Consider the following 19,495-nt stretch of genomic DNA (forward strand, 5'->3'; position numbering starts at 1 on the left):
AGCCTAAACCTAACCATAACCTAACTGTAACCATGGCACCCAAACCACATTTTGAGGCATTTTGTCCCAGTGAATGACTGTTGGTCCCCATAAGTATAGTAGCATGCCAATTTTCTGTCCTCACAAAGATGTCTAAACATGTACACACTAATGTTTTCTGTTCTGCAGCCTTCTCTGTTGTAAGTAATTACAGGCTGCTAATAAGTCCATTCTAACTGACATGGGATTAGGTGATGCCATGGGGTTTAAGTCAGTTGGCTTATCTAAGTGTTTTTCAGTAATTCCTCAGGAGATGCCGTTTGTATTTGTATTGACATGTGACCTACTTGGTACATCTGTCTGTAAAACAATGGTTCATTCCGATTGTACACAGAAACCCAAAATCAAAGAATGCTGTGTTTAGTAAAATTCTTTTTTTGAAAAATTCAGTTTGAGTGAAAGAGCAAAAAAGCAGTCTTATTAATCCCAAATGTTTTAAGAACCACTTAACTTTAAGTCTTTGAAAGAATCAAAGTGCAACTTGATATGGACTATAGCAACAACTGAATTTTTAGAATATCATTGCTCAGCAGCAGAAAGCAGCCCACATCTCTTTAGCAACATGAGGGAACTTTATCCCAGAGTTCTCGCTACACTGCGCCTGGGCAGAATGGTTCAGTTTCACTGCTGATTTAATAGAAATAAAACAAGATGGATTTGGGGATATTTCATTAATCTCCTGTCTCTTTCTTTGCAGAGGAAATTAAGGCAAATAAAGTTCAAACATACCTTGTTACCTCGTCTCTCCTCTCTCAGGCTGAACCATGCCAGGAGCTATTTTCGCTTTCTCTTTGGAAAATCAAGACCCAATTAGCTGGCCAAATTCCTGGCTAATCCCTCTGACTGGGTGGATGTGTATTCTGCTGCAGGTGTAAACAGAAGTAGAAGGGTTAAACTACCAGAGATTTATGTGCAGGCCTTCCCTTTAACACGCTCAAAAGCAGGAATGTCAAACATTCTGAGTGTTTTCTTTCTTTAAATCCAACTGCAAACTAAATCAGGGCATTCAATGTTCAGGCATAATACACTCCATAGGTTTGTCTTGTGAGACACACTTACTAACATGGCATTTGCGCTTTACTTTTCTGGTTTGATGAAGTTCATCCAGCCTATCAAAAAGATGCTATTTTACCAAAATTAACCACTGTAGCTATTTCTGGGATTAATGGGGGTGACTGCAGCTCAAGAGGTAGAACAAGTCATCTAATCAGAGGGTTAGTGGTTCAATCCTTGGTTACGCCAGTCGGCATGCCAAAGATACTAATTCCAAGTTGCTCTCCGATGCATCCATCGCAGTGTGATTGTTAGATACTAAGCACTTAAAGAAAAAGAGCATAGAAAAACGTGCTAGTGTGAAAGCACTTTACGCACTGTGCAAAGTACTCAGTTGAAGTAAAAAAGCGCTGTATAAGAACCAGTCCATTTACCAAATGCATGTTACAAGCATCTGCATCTATTTTTAAGATTGCCCTTTGAATATTTTCCTGTAATATTCCCATTTTAATAATGTGATTTCACCTCAGATTTACACAGAGAAGAGCTCAGTTTCAAACTAATGTAGTTTTCATGTCCAAGATCGTTATTGTTGAGGAGACCAGCATTTTGCAGTAGAAGAGTACAAAGTGTCCAAATACAGGCAGCCACTAGACACTGGGAGCACTGCGCATTTGTCCCCAGGGTCAGACTGTGAGGCGGAGTCTAATGTAACAAAATCTTTGAGATCTGGCAAATTTTGAAATCAGGTGTTGCTTTTGAACTTTGTAATCACATTTTATCTGTTTTTTGCAAACACAAATTCCACAGAGCACCTTTAACCTCCTCAGACCCGAACTCTTTCATGGCATGCGTTTTTAATTTTTCTTTGCTGTTTGGGCTGATTGGGACCTGATGAATGTAAAAACAAAGAATTAAGTGATTTTTTTTTTTTACCTGATTTTTGTTTCTGAGAAAAATGAGATCCACATATGAGGACATTTGCTTTAAATTCCGATAGAACAGTGGCAGTATAATGTCCTCGTAAGTGGATATCAAGGATTCAAGGATTCAAGGAGCTTTATTGTCATTTGCATCACATGTTAACATGAGATGGAACGCAGTTATGTACACACATTGTCCCGGAGTTATAAAAAAACAAAATAATGAAGAAACACTTTTTATTTTATTTTATTTTTTTGTATAAAGTAATAAATAAATAGTTGGGTTTAGTTTTGTGGAGTGTAGGTATAAATGTAGGTGTAAATAAATACTTTAGCAGCAAAGGGCATGTTGACCAGCATTGATAAAGTGACAGTGTCAGTAAGTGTCAGTAGTGATTAAGGTGCTACAATAGCAGTTCTTCTCCATTTATGTATTCAGAAAGTCTCACAGCTTCAGGAATGAAGCTGTTTCTCAGTCCGGTGGTTTGCCATTTGATGATCAGGCCGTTGTAGAGCAAAATTTAGTATTTTGGTCTAGACAACCCTAAAATGTGATGTTCATATATGTGGACGCTTGGTCCTAGGAGGTTAAAAATAGCAGTAGTTAGAGGAGCTCTATGTAACACATTTCGATTTTTATAATAAGGTTCATATTCAAGGTGTAGCAAAGTTACAACTGCCTAGCATGTTGGCTATTTCTGTGGACAACAAATGGTACTCATACATCTTTGCTTTTGGCATTATATGGTTACACACTGGCCAAAATCAACGATTCTTGAGTTTATACCGTTTTAATTGACTTAATTTCAGTTCAGACATTTTAAATATAGAACCTATTCACAACAGCAGTCACCTCAAAATGCTTAACATTGTAAGGTACTATGATATTAGAGAGAAAAACCCGAACAACCAGATAAGCTGCACTTAATGACAATGGGAAGGAAGAACCCCCTTTAAGCTGCAACTTGTAATTGCTAGTTTGTAAGGGAACACTGTTGGAACACTTTATTTTATTTATTTATTTTTTAGGTCTTGTCTATCCTGTTACCTATTTAATATTACCTTATTGTTAGGGCTGTTTTTTGTTGTGCATCTGCACTTTATTGTTGTCAATGTCTACGCATGGGACAGTGTGAAACGTAATTTCAATTCCTTTGTATGGCAAGTACATTTGAAGAAATTGACAAATAAAGTTTTCTATTCTATTCTAAAAGACAAATTAATTGACAAAATGGACAACAAAGTTATGAGATCAGCTTTGATATTTTCAGTGAATAAGCTGACTCCAAACAATATTTCGATGTGCGTTAAAGCAGGTAATCATCCATGTAAAAAGGCATGCATCAGGCAAAAGAAACACCGCTTGAATGACTTGTCCCCAAGCTATATCATTCATTAGTTTGTTAGTGGACTCCACTTCTAAGCTACAGTTAGCTAGTTTTTTCTGACACAGGAATTGCAAACAGGCTTGGGACTTGAGCATGAGCAGCACATCCTTTGGATTTTCATGAAAAACACAAGACATCGTTCACGCTGAAACAGGTGTTAGAAAGAATCAAGAGAGTTGAGGAACAACTTGTATTTAAAGTTATGTCTGAAGCCATGCACAATAGCGATAGCATGTGAATATTTCATTGAGAACTGTATGAAGCACTCATTTATGATTTACAGGCATTACACATATCAAGTTTCCTTTGAGAAAACATTTGCAACACTGTGCTGCTTTTTCTCAGTTTAAATTTATCTGTATATCTTACAGGTTTTTCCCATAAATGCATATAAAAAAACCCTATTACATTAAGCATAACATAACCCAGTGAATTGCTTCGAGGCTATCTTCTTATTGAATTACAAACCTGCAATAGAAATCTGCAGCAGTTGTGTGCCAAGAACAATATACTGGGAGGGGTATATCTTAAGAGAGTGCAGTTTAAGGTTGAGTAAAAGTTTTAAAGCATTACCAGGCATTGTTTATTGCAACAGATATGCTTGCTGTAATGAAATGTTATGTTGATTTTAGGCATGAAGTGTTTTAAACAGGGGAGACATAGCAGTGAATTCCATCCATCAGACACAGACTCCACCACTTGCTAATAAGATCTGTTAAATGCCCATATTCCCGTTACAGTACATGAATATCTGCAGAGAACTGTATCTTTTGTGTGTTTTCTCTTCCTAAAACAACATTTGTCTACATATTTAAAATGCATTATTATAGTGGTTATTGGAATTATTCCCAAAACCAAGTTAGTAATTGAATTTTACACAGATTTCTGCAGTGAAAGCCTCTTTTCCTCCCTAAGACTGTGCTTGGAAAGGAAGTTAGGAAATATGGAAATTGACCTTGTAAACTCCTGGGAGACAGAGTACAGATTTCAAGCACTGCAGGGCAAGGCTCTGACAGTTTTCAGCTGCATGGGAATGTTAATATGTATTTCCAGGATTATTGAATTATGTGTATGACAAACATCTCAAGGAACATGCAGCATTAGCTTCGGGTTTATGAGGCTGGTCATCTCCACGCTCCAGTTACCCCTAATGATGGTAATTATGACATAGCTTAACTATAATACTGGATTGATTCTCAGGCTCCTGAATAACCCTTCATGCTGGCAGGCAGCACCAACCCAAGCCCCTCCTTAGCTGCCCAACAAAGGCTACGTTGAGGCTGGTAAACACTTTGTGGTCCTTGAAGCGGGCTGGCAACCTGTGTGAGCGTTTTTGACCAAGGTTAATACTCTAGCCATATAAAGATGGGATTAAGGCCCAGGCTTACACAGTGACTAAGAAAATTGAAAGTTTTGAGGGAAATATGTGGCTAATTCCATTCTGTCATCAGTGGATATTAAAGACTTTTAGCTGCTGTGTCAAATTATTTGTAAATCACAATAGTGGCCCTGTTTTAAATCAGATTTAATTTCCAGGGGCAACTAGACCTGGAAGTATAAGGAGGGTATCATTTCATATCAGTTCCTCGGCAGACCTCGAGGTTTTAAAGGGAGTTACATCAATTTGTTGATAATAATATCCTTATTTTCTGCTACCTGACTTAGTTCATTTGCTGAAACATTGCGCTATGGTTTTCACCCATTTTCCGTGTCTTAAGGAAAATATGCAAGCTTTGCCAAGCAGCCATGGAAAAGAACAAAAACAAATTACAATGTGTCCAAAAATGAATCCAAACGTGTACCAGATTTTTTCCTGCTGCAATGTGGAACCTGGCTGTTAAGCACCTGTACCGGATTAATGGGCGACCTCTATCGCACAACACGGTTAAGCTTTTAGATTGAGTTACACATAGGGGTGGGACCCAGGCAGGCCAGGTGCTGGCTGGGGAAAAAACATCCCAGATCTCAACAGTCTTGTTCTGTTTTAGAGCTGCTGTGTGCTCCCCTTTCCCTGCTGTTCTACGTCTTGCTAGTACGCCATCACACTTGATATTTATCTGAAAGTAGAAGAGGAAGCTCTGTGAAGCACCAAGAAAGGGATGCTAGATTCTCAAGGCCAGTCCTAAACTCAACTGCACCTCTGCGAGCATTTACTAAATAAAATGCTGACTTTTACCGACACATTCATATTATCAGGCAGTGAGCAGTTATTTGACTCAGTATCAGTTATTCATTAAACAAAGAAGTAACTTGATTGTTTTATTTATTTTTTTGTTACCCGGCAGCCAAGGTGCTTTAATGTGCTGCTTCATTCACTGTTTTTGTGCTTTAAACTTACAGGACCAAGAAGTGACCAAGGAGTTTGTCACGAAAAGTTGTGCTTTAAAATCCATCACAGACATTTTACTTTTAGAGAGAACATGAGACAGCTTAGTTCACCGGCTGACTGGAGACAGATTGTGGCTGGTTAGCATTCACTAAGCAACTGATGAATGAAATGTAGGATAAAGAGAGGTGGAGCCTTAAACTGAATCCACATCCTGCAATTAGTAGACGAGTGAATGTTACTGTCTTAAAGCAGGGCTGGTTGACAGCAGCCTATACCTTTAGTATAGAGTCTTGAATAAAATAATAGATGTTCATTTGGTGAAGTTACATCTCTGTACTTCCTAATTCAAACTCAACATGTTACTGAAGTATGTGAGCTCGTTCTTTGTCTCAGATTACCTGACTGATGTGCACATGAAAATGCAAATAACTTGCCTTTAACTTGCCTGTACTTTGTAATCATAGTAATAAAATACTTGTGGTGTGTACTTGCATCAATTTTAAGAATAGTGCAGGTAATATTACAGAGAATTCAAAGCTAGCAGGTGGCTAATCCACACAAAGTATTTCCAGCAGGGAGCTGTGGCTCATGCTGCATCAGTTTACCTGATTCTTACAGAATTTTCTGTTGGTCATGTGTGAAGGTGCTTTCACAACTCAGAGCTGAGACTTTCACCCAGGATAGTGGGATTCAGCTGGTCTAATGGAACTATAACCTTACAATATAAAGCGCCAGTCGTTGTATTTGTGATATTAATAAAACTGAAGGGAACTGAACAATGGGGCAATCAATTTTCCATTTCAGGGCTGAGAGTTAGGCAGTTTTTTAACTTGGCTGAGCAGCTATTGCCACTTTTATCTGGGCACCATTGATTTTGTTCATAATGAAAACTGTTTATTTATTATTATTATTTTAAAAATGACTAAATATTTTACTTTCCCCACGTTTTGCAGCTCAGGTCAGGTGCAGGTCCTAATTTCCAAAGCATAGTTGATATTAACCATTTCTTTTTGACTTTCCAATAAGCACAGATCTTAGGCCAGTAATCTGTGATACAATTGATTACAAGCAACCCTGGATGCTTTCAATGACTGGGCCGTTTACCAGGGCTACTGGATGCAGAAACACATGGTGAAATGCAGCTGCCTCAGAGCTGCTTCATGTCAACATGTCACCTCAGTCCTGTTTCATTTGGTCTCCATATCTCTGATAATCACTCGTCTGAAAATACTGCCTTTATGAATGAGAGTGTGTGATCAGTTTTTATTTTCCTGCTTTTTATGTTGTGGCTTAAAAATGTTGAGATTAGTTTAAAACAATCAGTGTATTAATTACAGACAGTCGACAAATCAAAAATAAAACCTGAACACTTGACCTTTGCACTTTGATGGACTGGTTCCTTTTAGTCTCTTTAGAAGGAAGGGGCACTGCAACTCAGGACAAAGTGATGAAACACTTTTATCCAGGTGGTACTAACAGGGGTTTGGATAAAGGGAGGGCTGGGTGTTGCAAACTCTTATTAGAATAAAACTTATTTAAAACTGTGACCAGACTCCTTCACTGTGACTGCCATATTGTTCTGGGTTATGCTATATTTCCTGATGTCTGTTTAGATTTTTGGGGGAATTTATATCTTTGATGTTTTAATCTTCTGATTAGCCATGGCCACCTTATGACTGCTCACCCACCTACCCAACCTCCTAATGTGAGCCCACAATCACAGTCCCTCCATGCATAGGGAATATGGGCTCACTGATTGTGTATAAAATGCTGTGAATCACAAACCATGGCCTTCGCAGAAATCAGATCTACCCCTAATTGAACACATATGAGAGATTCTGGACCAACATGCTAGAGAGAGCTCTAAGCATGTTCATTTTCAGAAGAAAATGTTGTTTTTCCTTTAAATTGTCACCCATCTGTCCCTTTATGCAAATGTACAAACAAATATACAAAGGATGTTGTAACATTGTATCCTTTGCATATATATATATATATATATATATATATATATATATATATATATATATATATATATATATATATATATATATATATATATATATATATATATATATATATATATTTGCCGAACACAATATATATATATATATATATATATATATATATATATATATATATATATATATATATATATATATATATATATATTGTGTTCGGCAAATCTTTATAAAACTGCACACAACATATGATCATAGGAGGAAACCTGTGGATTACAGAAAAGCGTCATGAAGTGAAATGCATATTGTAATGTCAGATGTGATAGAAGTGTAGGTGACATTTTCCAAACATTGCCATGACAATTCCTTGTGGAACACTGGAAGACATCTGAAACTACTTTGCCGTGCTGTGTTAAGACAGGCCTGAGGTTTAAATTCTAGTGTGTTCAATCCATCCTGGCTGCATCTCTTCTGGCTTGTTTTGATAGAATAATTCTAGGTTCCATTATGTTCCTGCCACAGCCTGTAGAGCTGATTTGAATTTCTTATAATTCCAAAGTGTGTTAAGTAGCACCTCTTTGAAAAGAGGGGGGAGTCGGAGCGCATGTTTCAGACCTTCTAATGTGCAAATGTGTTTCTGATTCCTGACACGACACAAAGTCAGATGGCAGTGTGTGTGTGTAAGTGTGTGTTTCCTTGATCCCTCCATATGACTGGCTGCCTGTAATCAGTAATTACCGGGATTGGTTGATGGATTCTAGTTATAATGAATGATTGATGACTGCTGAAAGAGAGCGGCCAGGCCATTTCTGTCCTCTGACAGCATGACGTTAGCACTGAATTGAAACCATTTAAGTAGAAAATGACTGGACACAAGCGAGGGCTCAATAGCAGGTACCATGTTACCATTTTGGAAATAGACATGTTTGCATTCACCCTGTCTTTGAATACTGTGTATATTCATGTGCATCTAAAACCTGAGCTCTTGCCGCTGCCAACTGTTCACAAGTGTTCATAGGAAAATCAATCCAAGCCCGAGATGAACTTAAATGCTATAAAAGTGTCTTTCACTCAAACAAACAAAAAACAAAACAAAACACTAATTTGTTTGTTTTCACCTCTAACACATGCTAAAAAATGACTAGAAAAACAAGTTAAACATTTAAATTTCCACTGTGTGGACATCTTTAATGGGAGTACTTTTTATACCGTACCTCTTGTTTTTATATCTGTGGTGAGTATTTTCAGGCACACTGACCCCACAACACAATTGAGAGTGGCTTTCCTGAAATTTGTACATTCAAGTGGTAAAGGCCAGAGTCTGTCCAGATATTTATAAGTTATGCTAACACTTCATAAAACAGCTGTGACCAGGCCTGTGAATGTGACAGCAAAGCACCTCCTTTTGCAAGCTTGCCACCACACAACTCAAGTGTGTTACTGTCTGCACCCCAAATAGTGTTTAATGTTTAACTACAGTGTAATTAGGGAGGTTGGGCTACTCTGTGATATAGCCTACAAGAGTGATGAGTAATTACAGTCTAGGAAGGGGAGATACAGCCCACTCCTGTTTCATTATAATTTAAGAAAGGAAAATATTATTGTTTTCCTATAAAAGATCTTGAAGGTATTTGTTACTACTTAAAATAACTAATTACAACGAAATTTATGTCTATATGCTTTTAAAATACTCCAAAGATACTCACTGCTTACTCTCCTTTCCTTTAAAAACTTTTTTAATCTATTTACTCCGCACTGAAAATAACACCATGCATTCAGAAACATGACATAAATGTTTAGAAATTACACCAGGCTGAATAATGAAGGGCTAACTCTGCTTTTACAAATCTAAGTCATCATACTGTCACACTACCACTAGGAGTCACCACAGTCAGGCATTTTAAAACCCATGCAGATGGACTTAACCCTGGCTGTATTTTTAATCGTTATCATACACTGTATTAAAATTTCCATCATATTTATCTATGAATCATTTTGGGGTTTTTTAGATTGAATTATGTACTCATCACACTTTTTATACGTGATAGTGTATCACACATGGTTAGGTTAGGTTGTGCATAATTATTAATGTGAGACTAAATGATGGTCTGTTAGCCTTGCAATGACAGCTGATCTGTTCACTGTGCATCCCGCTGCTCTTTGCCCAGTGACAGCTGGGATAAGTGGACGGATGAATGGATGGATTTGGCTGGGATGTAAATGACATGGTATTTTGTCTGAGCAGTTTTGTATAAAACTCTGCATGCACTGCACTCTCTGCACTGCAGGGTTGTTGGGATCCATTTAATGGTTTCAACTCATATTTGTGACGTTGTTTGACAAAATTTTTTACATGATTTCAATTTATGCAACACAAAGCAAAAAGTGAATTACAGATTTGTCTGGAGACTGGATTGTCGGGAAGCATCATTCATCACTTTTTTTTTCTAGTAGGCCGGCTTTTTGTGAAAGGATTATTGTGTGTGCAACTTACTTGAAGCTCATGTGCGAAGAAAATGAGTGCTGAACAAAATGACATTTTGTGATTCGCGTCCTTTCATGTGTGAGGCAGATATTAAATTTGTGGTCAGGTTACGGGCACTTTGTGGTTTGCTTTGAGCAAAAGATGGTTTGCATCGGGTGGTGGTGGGAATGATGAACGGAGGAAGGGTGGGCTGCCTCCTTGAACCTAGCAAGTGGTTCTTAGAAACACATGGGTCCCATAGTGGATCCCTGATCCAACAAAAGGAACCAGACTCTACATGACAGATCTGACATGTACATATGTAACTATGTGTGTGTGTGTGTGTGTGTGTGTGTGTGTGTGTGTGTGTGTGTGTGTGTGTGTGTGTGTGTGTGTGTGTGTGTGTGTGTGTGTGTGTGTGAGTTGATGAATTTGAAGGTCTGTTAATCTAGTTTTCAGTTTCCTTTCAAATAAAATGCAAGTAAATTCAATCACACACACACACACACACACACATTCCATAATATTCATTTGTTAATGCTGGTACTATGTGTGTTTTTTAGGTTTGTTTATGCATTTTCCTTTGAATTCACATCACTTATGCAATGCTGTTTACAGTAATTTTTCATTTTATGATTTATACAGTTATACAGTTATGGTAGAGTAACGGTATATACAGTGCAATGACAGTAATATACACTGATATGCCACAAGAACTGAACACTGATGACCTTGTTATTACACTACAGTGGGTTTCTTACCTTCATGTGGCTACTTTAACACACACCACACCCAAAAACGCTGTTTGAAACCACACAAATTGTTGCTGACCAAGTGGTTTCCTTAACCAGGACAAAAACAACACATGGACAGTTTGAGGAATGCAATAAACGGCTGAAGCTGACCCATCCTCCAAACTTCCTCTATCTATCTATCTATCTATCTATCTATCTATCTATCTATCTATCTATCTATCTATCTATCTATCTATCTATCTATCTATCTATCTATCTATCTATCTATCTATCTATCTATCTGATAATGTAATTATTCAGCCTTACCATATATTTATCACCTCTTGGAGGGAAGCATTAACAAGTTTGTCTGTTTTTATTTACCCTGTTTAAGCAGGTTTTAAAGATCAGGGCTCTGATATATAAAAGATGCATCTGCTATTGCAGCTTTGTGAGTCTTCTTCAGCTTCCATCTGCAGCCTGATTGACGCTTCTATTCACCTGTAAGTGCTGCCTTCACGGTGCTTTTCAACGGCTTTTAATTTCAAATGGACATTTCGTTTTGTGGCAATCCCTTTTGACTCGTTGCTTTCACTGCCACTTGGAAGTAGAAATATAGAAAGAAATGTGAAAATAATAACAGCACATGGTCCTGTTTTGCTCTCTCTCCCGGTCTCCTCTGAGCTAGAATCAAAGTGTGACTGTATTACAGAAAAGGCTTTCAGCCGCGGGAGCGTGTTTCCAGACCCAAAAAAGTCACACTGATTTCCCACTACACACAAAATCAAAATGTGTCACAATCAAATCAATCAATATCCACTTGAATTTTTTTCATCTGGAATGTAAATAAGTAATGCATTTTATGTATTTTTTAAAAACGAAAAAAAAATTATCTTTTGCTTCTTATACTGTATATATGTAATAACCACAGTCATACCAAAGGCCTGACACTGCACACTGCTCGTGTACGCATGATAAAGAACAGAGTAAGTTTAGTCTTTGTCCTGTGAACATCCCCGTGTCCACATCGGCTCCTATCTAAGGTTCGCTTTGTTTTGGTTACATGGCTGATAGATTTCAGATCAAGTGTCATACTTCGAATTTCCCATGCACGCATGCTGCAGCGGGATGAAACGGAAGTAAAAGCTTTGAAAGAGCTTCATTCTGGATAAAAGGCGCATTTTTTTATAACATAAGATGCAGTTTTGGGGTTGTTGGCTCAGAGTGCTGCCGTGCACTTATCTGTAAAACAGCGTCCTCAGAGCAGCAGGTTGTAGTTTAAAGGTCAGGCTGCGGCTGAACGGCAGGAGTCAGCCTAGCCTCGCCGGCACAAGCCTACTGAGGGCTGGCAGCAGCGCGCTTAGCTTTCACGATTTTTGCAAAACTGTCAAAGCAAAGAAGAGAGACACACACGGCCCCGGAAAAGCGCCCAAACACAACGTGACAAAAGAAAGGAAAATGCATCTGTGATCACAAACAGTGTCTAAAATGACGCTGAAGGACCAACGCATTTTATTTGCCTTTTTCTACTCTTCACGCGACTTGTTTTTACCTTACAGAAAAGCCATCGTGCTTATCCCAGTGTTACTGTACAGAGGTTTCAACGGAATATCTCTTTCAGGGAAATTTCGTAGTAGAAGGTTAGAGATAATAAATCAATCGTCTTAAATTCAATTGCTCTAAAATTAAGAAAAGAAAAGAAAAAAGAAAGAAAGATTTTTTTATTTCACCCGATATTTCAAACAATTGCAAAAATGTTAAAAATAAACGTTTCTTTAAAAAAAAGGTGCAGTGTCTTCGTTTTCCGAAACAGGCTGACATGTACAGGGGTATTTCATCCACATTTTTTAAAATGCTGTAAAAACAATTTGATGGATGGTCTGCAGGTAAGAGGAGTGTAAACTTAGAACAGAGCTTGTGTGTAAACTGTGCGGCCACACAGTGCTAATCACCTCCGTATCTTCACAGCTCAGGCTTATCTGGCCGCCTGACAGCAGCATGTGCGAACATCCTGCAGAGTGTTAAATGCAATCATCGTCCCATTAAGGTCTGAGCTGGAATCCACGTTCCACTGCAGCAGCCAGCGCCCGTTTCCCGACCGCTAAGTCTATGTTGATTAGCCATGTAAATACTTAATAAGTTCCCCTTTCCTTCACTGAATGGAAGCGATAATGGGCCGTTACCTTCGCCCGGTCAGGGGGAAAGAAAGACAACTATGGAGGAAAGCGCTGACTTCCTCCCCACGGAACAGCGAGGGTGGATAATGAGATGACCCCCAGCTTTAATACAGCGTGTTTCAGGGTGACATTTTCATTTAGTCATGCAGGAAGGCAGAGGAGGTAACAGGTAAAGCCCCGGTCACACTTTCACCGCACTCATGCGCACAGATTGTTAATCTAATGGTTTCTTTGTTGTTAAGTAGTCCTAAATGGGCCATTAGTGATAGATATTAATGAGCAACAAAATAACCGTCATGTCTGCTCACTGCTCGAGCTTTAGCGACTTTCTTGCTTTGAGTCAGTAATGATGTCAGAGTGTCCAGAGTGATGGGCACAGCTCACGGAGACCGGTGCACTGGTTTTATGAGGACTTTGATCTGTGCTGAGGGGCACGTTGAAGCAGCCTGTAAACGCTGCTGTGATGTCCTGCACAAAGTCTCGCTGACACCGCGATAATCGGATTACTCTGTAGGAAGAGCCCCCGCGGCCCAGTGACACGTTTCTAAAAGTCTGCAAACACTCTGGATTATCTTAATTGAATTAATTCAATACACAGCTCCGTGGCGCGTTCACGCAGCAAGACGAGCGCAAGGAGACTTGTTGCTGTGACGTCAGCAGTGTATAAGAACAGCCCCGGACTCAGGCGGTTCCCCCAAACCTCCTGTCCGTATTCTCCAGCAGAGAGAGAGAGCACACACGAGTCCCGGAGCCGCGATGACGCAGTTGTAGCTTACGTTCTCCCGGAGCACGGAATCCCGTCAGTCCAGGACGCTCACAGCTGGTTCCCACTTTTCGGAGAGTTCCCGCCGCACACCGGTGTGATGCCCGCCGGGATGTTCAGCATCGACAGCATCCTGTCCGCGCGGCCGAGCTGTAAGGAGCCGCTGCTGCTGCACCGGAGCGGCCCGGTGGTGCTGTCCGCCGGCCTGACGGACTCTCTCTACGCCGACTACAACGGACTGTATTCAGCCACGTGCGGGCCCGTGGCCCCCCCGGTGCAGCCCGTGAGCGGGAGCAGGATCGGATATAATGGCTACTACTACAGCCAGCTGCACGTCCAGGGCGCCGCGGCAGGGCCCCCGTGCTGCGGCTCCGTGCCCGGCCTCAGCCCGCAGCAGTGCCCCTGCATCCCCACAGGTAACACGGCCAGTCACAGAGTGTCACAGACTCAGCTAAGACCTACGCAGTGAAGGATCCGCCACGGGAACTTTTTTTTCCCCTCACACTCTGTATTTCTCAGAGAAAGCATCTGTGGAGCGAAGTAGCTTCCAGGCCAGAGGGCCCATCAGCCTCTAGGTCAACGCGCGTAATTCCACCGTGAAGTAATTATTCGTTATTAATACAAATTAATTACAATCATGCGTAATATTTCATCGCTTGCGAGCACTATCTTACAATTAAGATTCAGTGTAAACACGCCTGAAATACGCGTTTGTAAAATTATTTCAGACTCCATGCTGCATTTCAAAGCTTTGTAAAAACTCGCAAATGTTCACGTGTGAAGTCTTTTTGTGAGACATTACTGTCGCTGCTGTTTCGCAATCAGGACGAATATCACCGAGCTGTTCTGGATTCATACACAGGAAGCAGAAGCGCTCAGGCACGTGCGCGAGCTTAACTTTGAATACAGGAAAGACTGGAGTTGAGCTTTTCCATCGCTGGGATCTGTTTTGGTGTTTCCACACATTCTGTCATGCATAAAACAGCCTCTTCCACAGTTCATTTAATGTATTTTATTTTATTTGTTTTGTTTTGTTTTGTTTTGTTTTGTTTTGTTTTGTTTTGTTTTGTTTTGTTTTGTTTTGTTTTGTTTTGTTTTGTTTTGTAGTAAAAAACGGAGTGATTTTAATACGCCAAATAATTGAGTGTATATATAGGGTTTCCACCCAGCCATGATGTGTGCTGTCTGTCCGTCATGCAGGCTATGACAGCCCGGGCTCGGTGCTGATCTCTCCGGTGCCCCACCAGATGATGTCCTACATGAACATGAGCAGCCTGTCTCGGACCGAGCTGCAGCTCCTCAACCAGCTGCACTGCCGCAGGAAGCGAAGGCACCGCACCATCTTCACGGACGAGCAGCTCGAGGCTCTGGAGGGCCTCTTCCAAGAAACTAAGTATCCGGACGTCGGCACTCGCGAACAACTTGCCCGCAAGGTCCACCTCCGCGAGGAGAAGGTCGAGGTCAGCGCTTTTATTTTTAAAAGCTATCTTCTTTCAAAGCTTTCACTCCACTCATAAACACACTCACGTGCAGTGAGTTCTAAAACCCGGCTGACACGCGCTCACAATGTTATTATTATTATTGAATAATAATAATAATAATAATTAAAGTTTGCTCACCTTTATTATTATTATTATTATTATTATTATTATTATTATTATTATTATTATTATTATTATCTTTTTTGTTGCTTCAACAAAATTCACAAAAATCACTATGTTAGAGGTTGTATAATATTGAACAGAAATGTAATTTAATTCAATTTTATTAAATGTTTCTGTTTGCAACAGTTTATCTTCTGCCCTGATTCTGAAAACAAAGTCGATGCTTATCTACAATGTGCAGCAAGTAACACTGCTTCAAAGCAAAAACAAAACAATAACAACAACAACAAAACAATCATCATCATCATCATCATCATCATCATCATCATCACCATCATCACCATCGTGATAGTTATAATAATCCATTGAAAACAATAGATTAAGAATAAGGGGCTGAGCTGTGGCCGTGCTCAGCATCAGTCGCCACACAGACACGTTCAAAGTGTGCTCTCTCTCTGTCACGCAGGTGTGGTTCAAAAACAGACGTGCGAAGTGGAGGAGGCAGAAAAGGTCTTCATCGGAAGAATCAGAGAACTCTCAGAAATGGAACAAATCCACTAAAACGTCCGCGGAGAAACCCGAAGAGAGTAAGAGCGAGGTGGACTCGGACAGCTGATAACAGAGCGGACCTAACACGGCCTCATCGGCTTGTCCCGTGGAAATCGATGTGGACCCCGAGACATTGTGGTGGTGTGGTGTTGCCATGTTGCACAGTTGTATATATATCTACATTTTATTATTGACTGTGTTCATTATTTAAATTTAATTTAAGCTGCTTTTGTAACGTTCCACACACAGGGATGAGACGCCCTCTGAACTGACTGACATGTGTGAATATATCGTGATGTTCTCTATATGTGATATTTTCATGGATATTAAATGTTGTAATTCTATCATTATTATTACTGTTCTTTTGTCTTTGGCAAAAATAAGAGAAACGTATAAAGGACAGATAAATGTGCGCTCATTTAAACAGTGTGCGCTTTCATTCTGCGCTCGGCGGCAGAACCACAGACTGAAAAGAGCTTGTAAACAGGCTGTGAAATATAGCGCGAAGAAAACGAACGTTTTTTGTTTTTAGCTTCCAAAACGTCAGGGAGAAAAGCTGCTGCAGGCCTCCACATATAAAAGCCTTTATGTGAAAGTAAATGAAATGAAAGATGATTTTATTGTTATCACATCTGAACTGTGGCTCTTTTATGTCCCGCTGACGATTTGGGGTTTGTTTAAAACATCTTTTGGGCAATGAGTTAAAAAAAACAACCCCAGAACAGGACAGGTTAGAGAGGTCAGGTCGATCATTTTAAATGGAAACCGTGGAGAAAACAACCGCCAACAATCAACTGCAGCTATTTCCTTCATTTTTTTAAAACTTGGTACGTTTATTATCATTGACAAACCAACAGCAACAACAGTCCAGAAACGTTTGGCCCGCTCAGCAGATCTGGATCAAAGTGTCAGTGTAAGCTGAAACAGAGGAGCAAAGAGACACCGAGCAAAGAGAAGGTATGAACGCTATCTGCAGAGTGTTGAAGTCCCTCTCTCTCTCTCTCTCTCTCTCCCTCTCTCTCTCTCTCTCTCTCTCTCTCTCTCTCCATATACATTGTAGAAAAAATTATTATTATTATTTTATTTATTTATTTTTTACAGTGCCTTAACATTTGCGCTCTTTATGGCCTCCTCTCGATTATTTCCCCCAGTTAAAGGGCTCAGCTCACATTGAGCTCCTCATGTCGTTTAGAATGAGCAAACATGAGCAAATGCAGCTGCTGATAAACACAGCATCAAGGTCAGAAATGCCACATACGAGATAAAGGTCAATGTGATTATGAAATAGAGGGCAATGTGATTGCATCAATAAACTGATGCAGTAAACACACAGCTAAATACAATGATTCATTAAATATATCTACATAGAAATAAAAGTGGCCAGATAAACGAATGGAGTCCGGGCCTCCACGCTTTCGCAATAGCAACTTCATTTTTCGATACAAGTGGAAAAACAATCAAGCTCTAAAATCGGGTTCACCTTTCTCTTTTCAAACACGTGTGGGACATCCACTGTCTTTAAAGTCATAATTCCATATCAAAATGGACTTCTCAAAACGCACTTCTTCAACAAAACCCGCAACCTTTAGCCTTCTTTCTTTTTCTTTTCTTTTTTTCCTACTCTTGTGTAAATCGGGGTTCTTCAGAAAGGCTATACAAATATGTTATTATTATTATTATTATTATTATTATTATTATTATTATTATTATTATTATTATTATTATTATTGTTGTTGTTGATAATAATAATAAAACAACAATAATAATAATAATAATAATAATAATAATAATAATAATAACAATAATGATAATAATAATAAAAATAATGATAACAACTGTGTTGCGCTGGCTATTGCTCTTTTCACATTTTTCAGCTGGAGGCAACAAAATTAAGTGACCCGGACACTCCAGTATGCTCACAGATGAAGTCTGGCAGGTTCTGCTGGTTCTGGTGTGCTGGTTTGGTTTGAGTCTATGATTCTGAGCGATCGTCTTTAGGTGTAGGTATCATTCACGACTCTTTCCTTGATGAAAATGAAACAGTTGGTCACATGTTCTCACCTTTACAGTAACCAGAGCAGCTCTCACACATGTGGCGGTGAGCTCGGAGTTCTGTTTCCATCTTCTGAAAGAATGTTGCCTGTCGCTTCAGAGCAAATTTCATCAGATGTGGACTATCTGTGCTGAGGAGTAGAAAGATACTGCGCTGGTTTTTCCTTTAGCTGGTTGCTCATTTGTATTGGAAAAAACAATCACGTGTAAACTGACACTTTTATATCAACTGTTAGATCTTATATGAATAAAAGTGTATTCACGAGTAGTTTAGCTTCTATATTTCTGAAAGTTTGTGTTTGTGTACAGCAATGGCGTTCTAAAAGCTATTAAAACTTTGAAATCCACACAGAAAAGACTGCTTGTGATTGCTGTTAGGTCATATTTATTAAAAAGAAAAATTCACACACTTTTTGTGTGTTTTGTGTTGTACCCTTTATTAAAGGGTTTGCGCATTTGTATGGGAAATTTCAAATTTGCTTTATTAAGTGTTCCTAATGAAAGGGTGTTACCCACCTCTTTAGCTGTTTACAGTAAAAGATAAATATTGTTATAAGCTGTTGTCTAAAATGCATTGTAAAAAGTAGTCTCCATGGCAAACTAGGGGTAAAGACTTCTGCTGCATGCAGGTTCTGTTGTAATATAAATGCTAGCACAGCAACGATGACGCATTAAGTTAGAGCAGATGAACCAGTCCTTAAGTACATTATTTCTTTCTTATGAATTCAGTTTTCATCAGAGCCCTGCAGACCTGCTGCCTGACCGTCACGCTGTATGCTGTCTGTATCCAGAGGTGAGTGTCTGTGGTGTTTTTTCATGAACACGATTGATTGCAGACTCAGCGATCAATCGATCGCTCTTGATTGATTGATCGATCAACCACCGATCAATCAATCATCTTTCTGACACCATTTTAAAGGAAAATTACTATTAAAACAAAGGTGTTTAATTCACTGAGGACTGAAGTACAGCTGATGTTGCACGAGTTGCTTTATTTAAACGCAGATATTGTTTTGAGGGTTTTTACAGATGACACCTAATTATTTGTCATTAACATTCGCATACTTTCTCTAATTTGTGTTTTGTTCTGTTTGCTGTTCTGTCTTCTATTTTCCTCTCCATGCCTAACCAGTCGTAGCAGATGCCTCTCCTGGTTCTGTGAGAGGCCGTTTGCTCTAAAAGAGGAATTATTCTGGCACCACACTTTCACATCAAGCTAGTCTGGTTGTTGGGATTTTCTCTTTAATACTGTAGGATATCCATCATACAGTCTGGAGACTGGAGACAACTGTTAGAGTCAGCTGGTAAAAATAAAATGTAATTGAACTATATATTGACATTCAAACTGGGTAAGATTATTTAATTCCAATTTACATTAAATTAAATTGACACTTAACCTTTCCTTTAAAACTCCAAATACCTCTCAGCAGGTAAAAGACTGAACCGAGGATTCTTGCAGGAATAATGAAGTGTTATTTTACTTGCAGCCAAACTCTGCTGTAGTGCCAGCATAGATGGA

At 39.3% G+C, this 19,495-nt stretch overlaps 1 protein-coding gene across 1 annotated transcript; it reads left to right on the forward strand.

Moving 5' to 3' along the window:
* Window positions 1-13,706: 13,706 nt before the first annotated feature.
* Window positions 13,707-16,268, forward strand: gsc (goosecoid). The gene is made up of 3 exons (XM_026151963.2): window positions 13,707-14,187; window positions 14,972-15,231; window positions 15,842-16,268. Exons 1-3 carry the CDS (start codon window positions 13,872-13,874, stop codon window positions 15,989-15,991), a joined length of 726 nt encoding a protein of 241 aa, XP_026007748.1. The 5' UTR covers window positions 13,707-13,871; the 3' UTR covers window positions 15,992-16,268.
* Window positions 16,269-19,495: the final 3,227 nt, after the last annotated feature.

The sequence above is a fragment of the Astatotilapia calliptera genome, chromosome 19, assembly GCF_964374335.1.
Source record: "Astatotilapia calliptera chromosome 19, fAstCal68.1, whole genome shotgun sequence".
Lineage (NCBI taxonomy): Eukaryota > Metazoa > Chordata > Actinopteri > Cichliformes > Cichlidae > Astatotilapia > Astatotilapia calliptera.

Bases quoted from the DNA above. Each gene is read 5' to 3' on its own strand.
- gsc (XM_026151963.2), top strand. From the start codon at position 13,872: ATGCCCGCCGGGATGTTCAGCATCGACAGCATCCTGTCCGCGCGGCCG. The intron at 14,188-14,971 runs GTAACACGGCCA...TCCGTCATGCAG, and splicing joins GTGCCCCTGCATCCCCACAG to GCTATGACAGCCCGGGCTCG. The intron at 15,232-15,841 runs GTCAGCGCTTTT...TCTGTCACGCAG, and splicing joins TCCGCGAGGAGAAGGTCGAG to GTGTGGTTCAAAAACAGACG.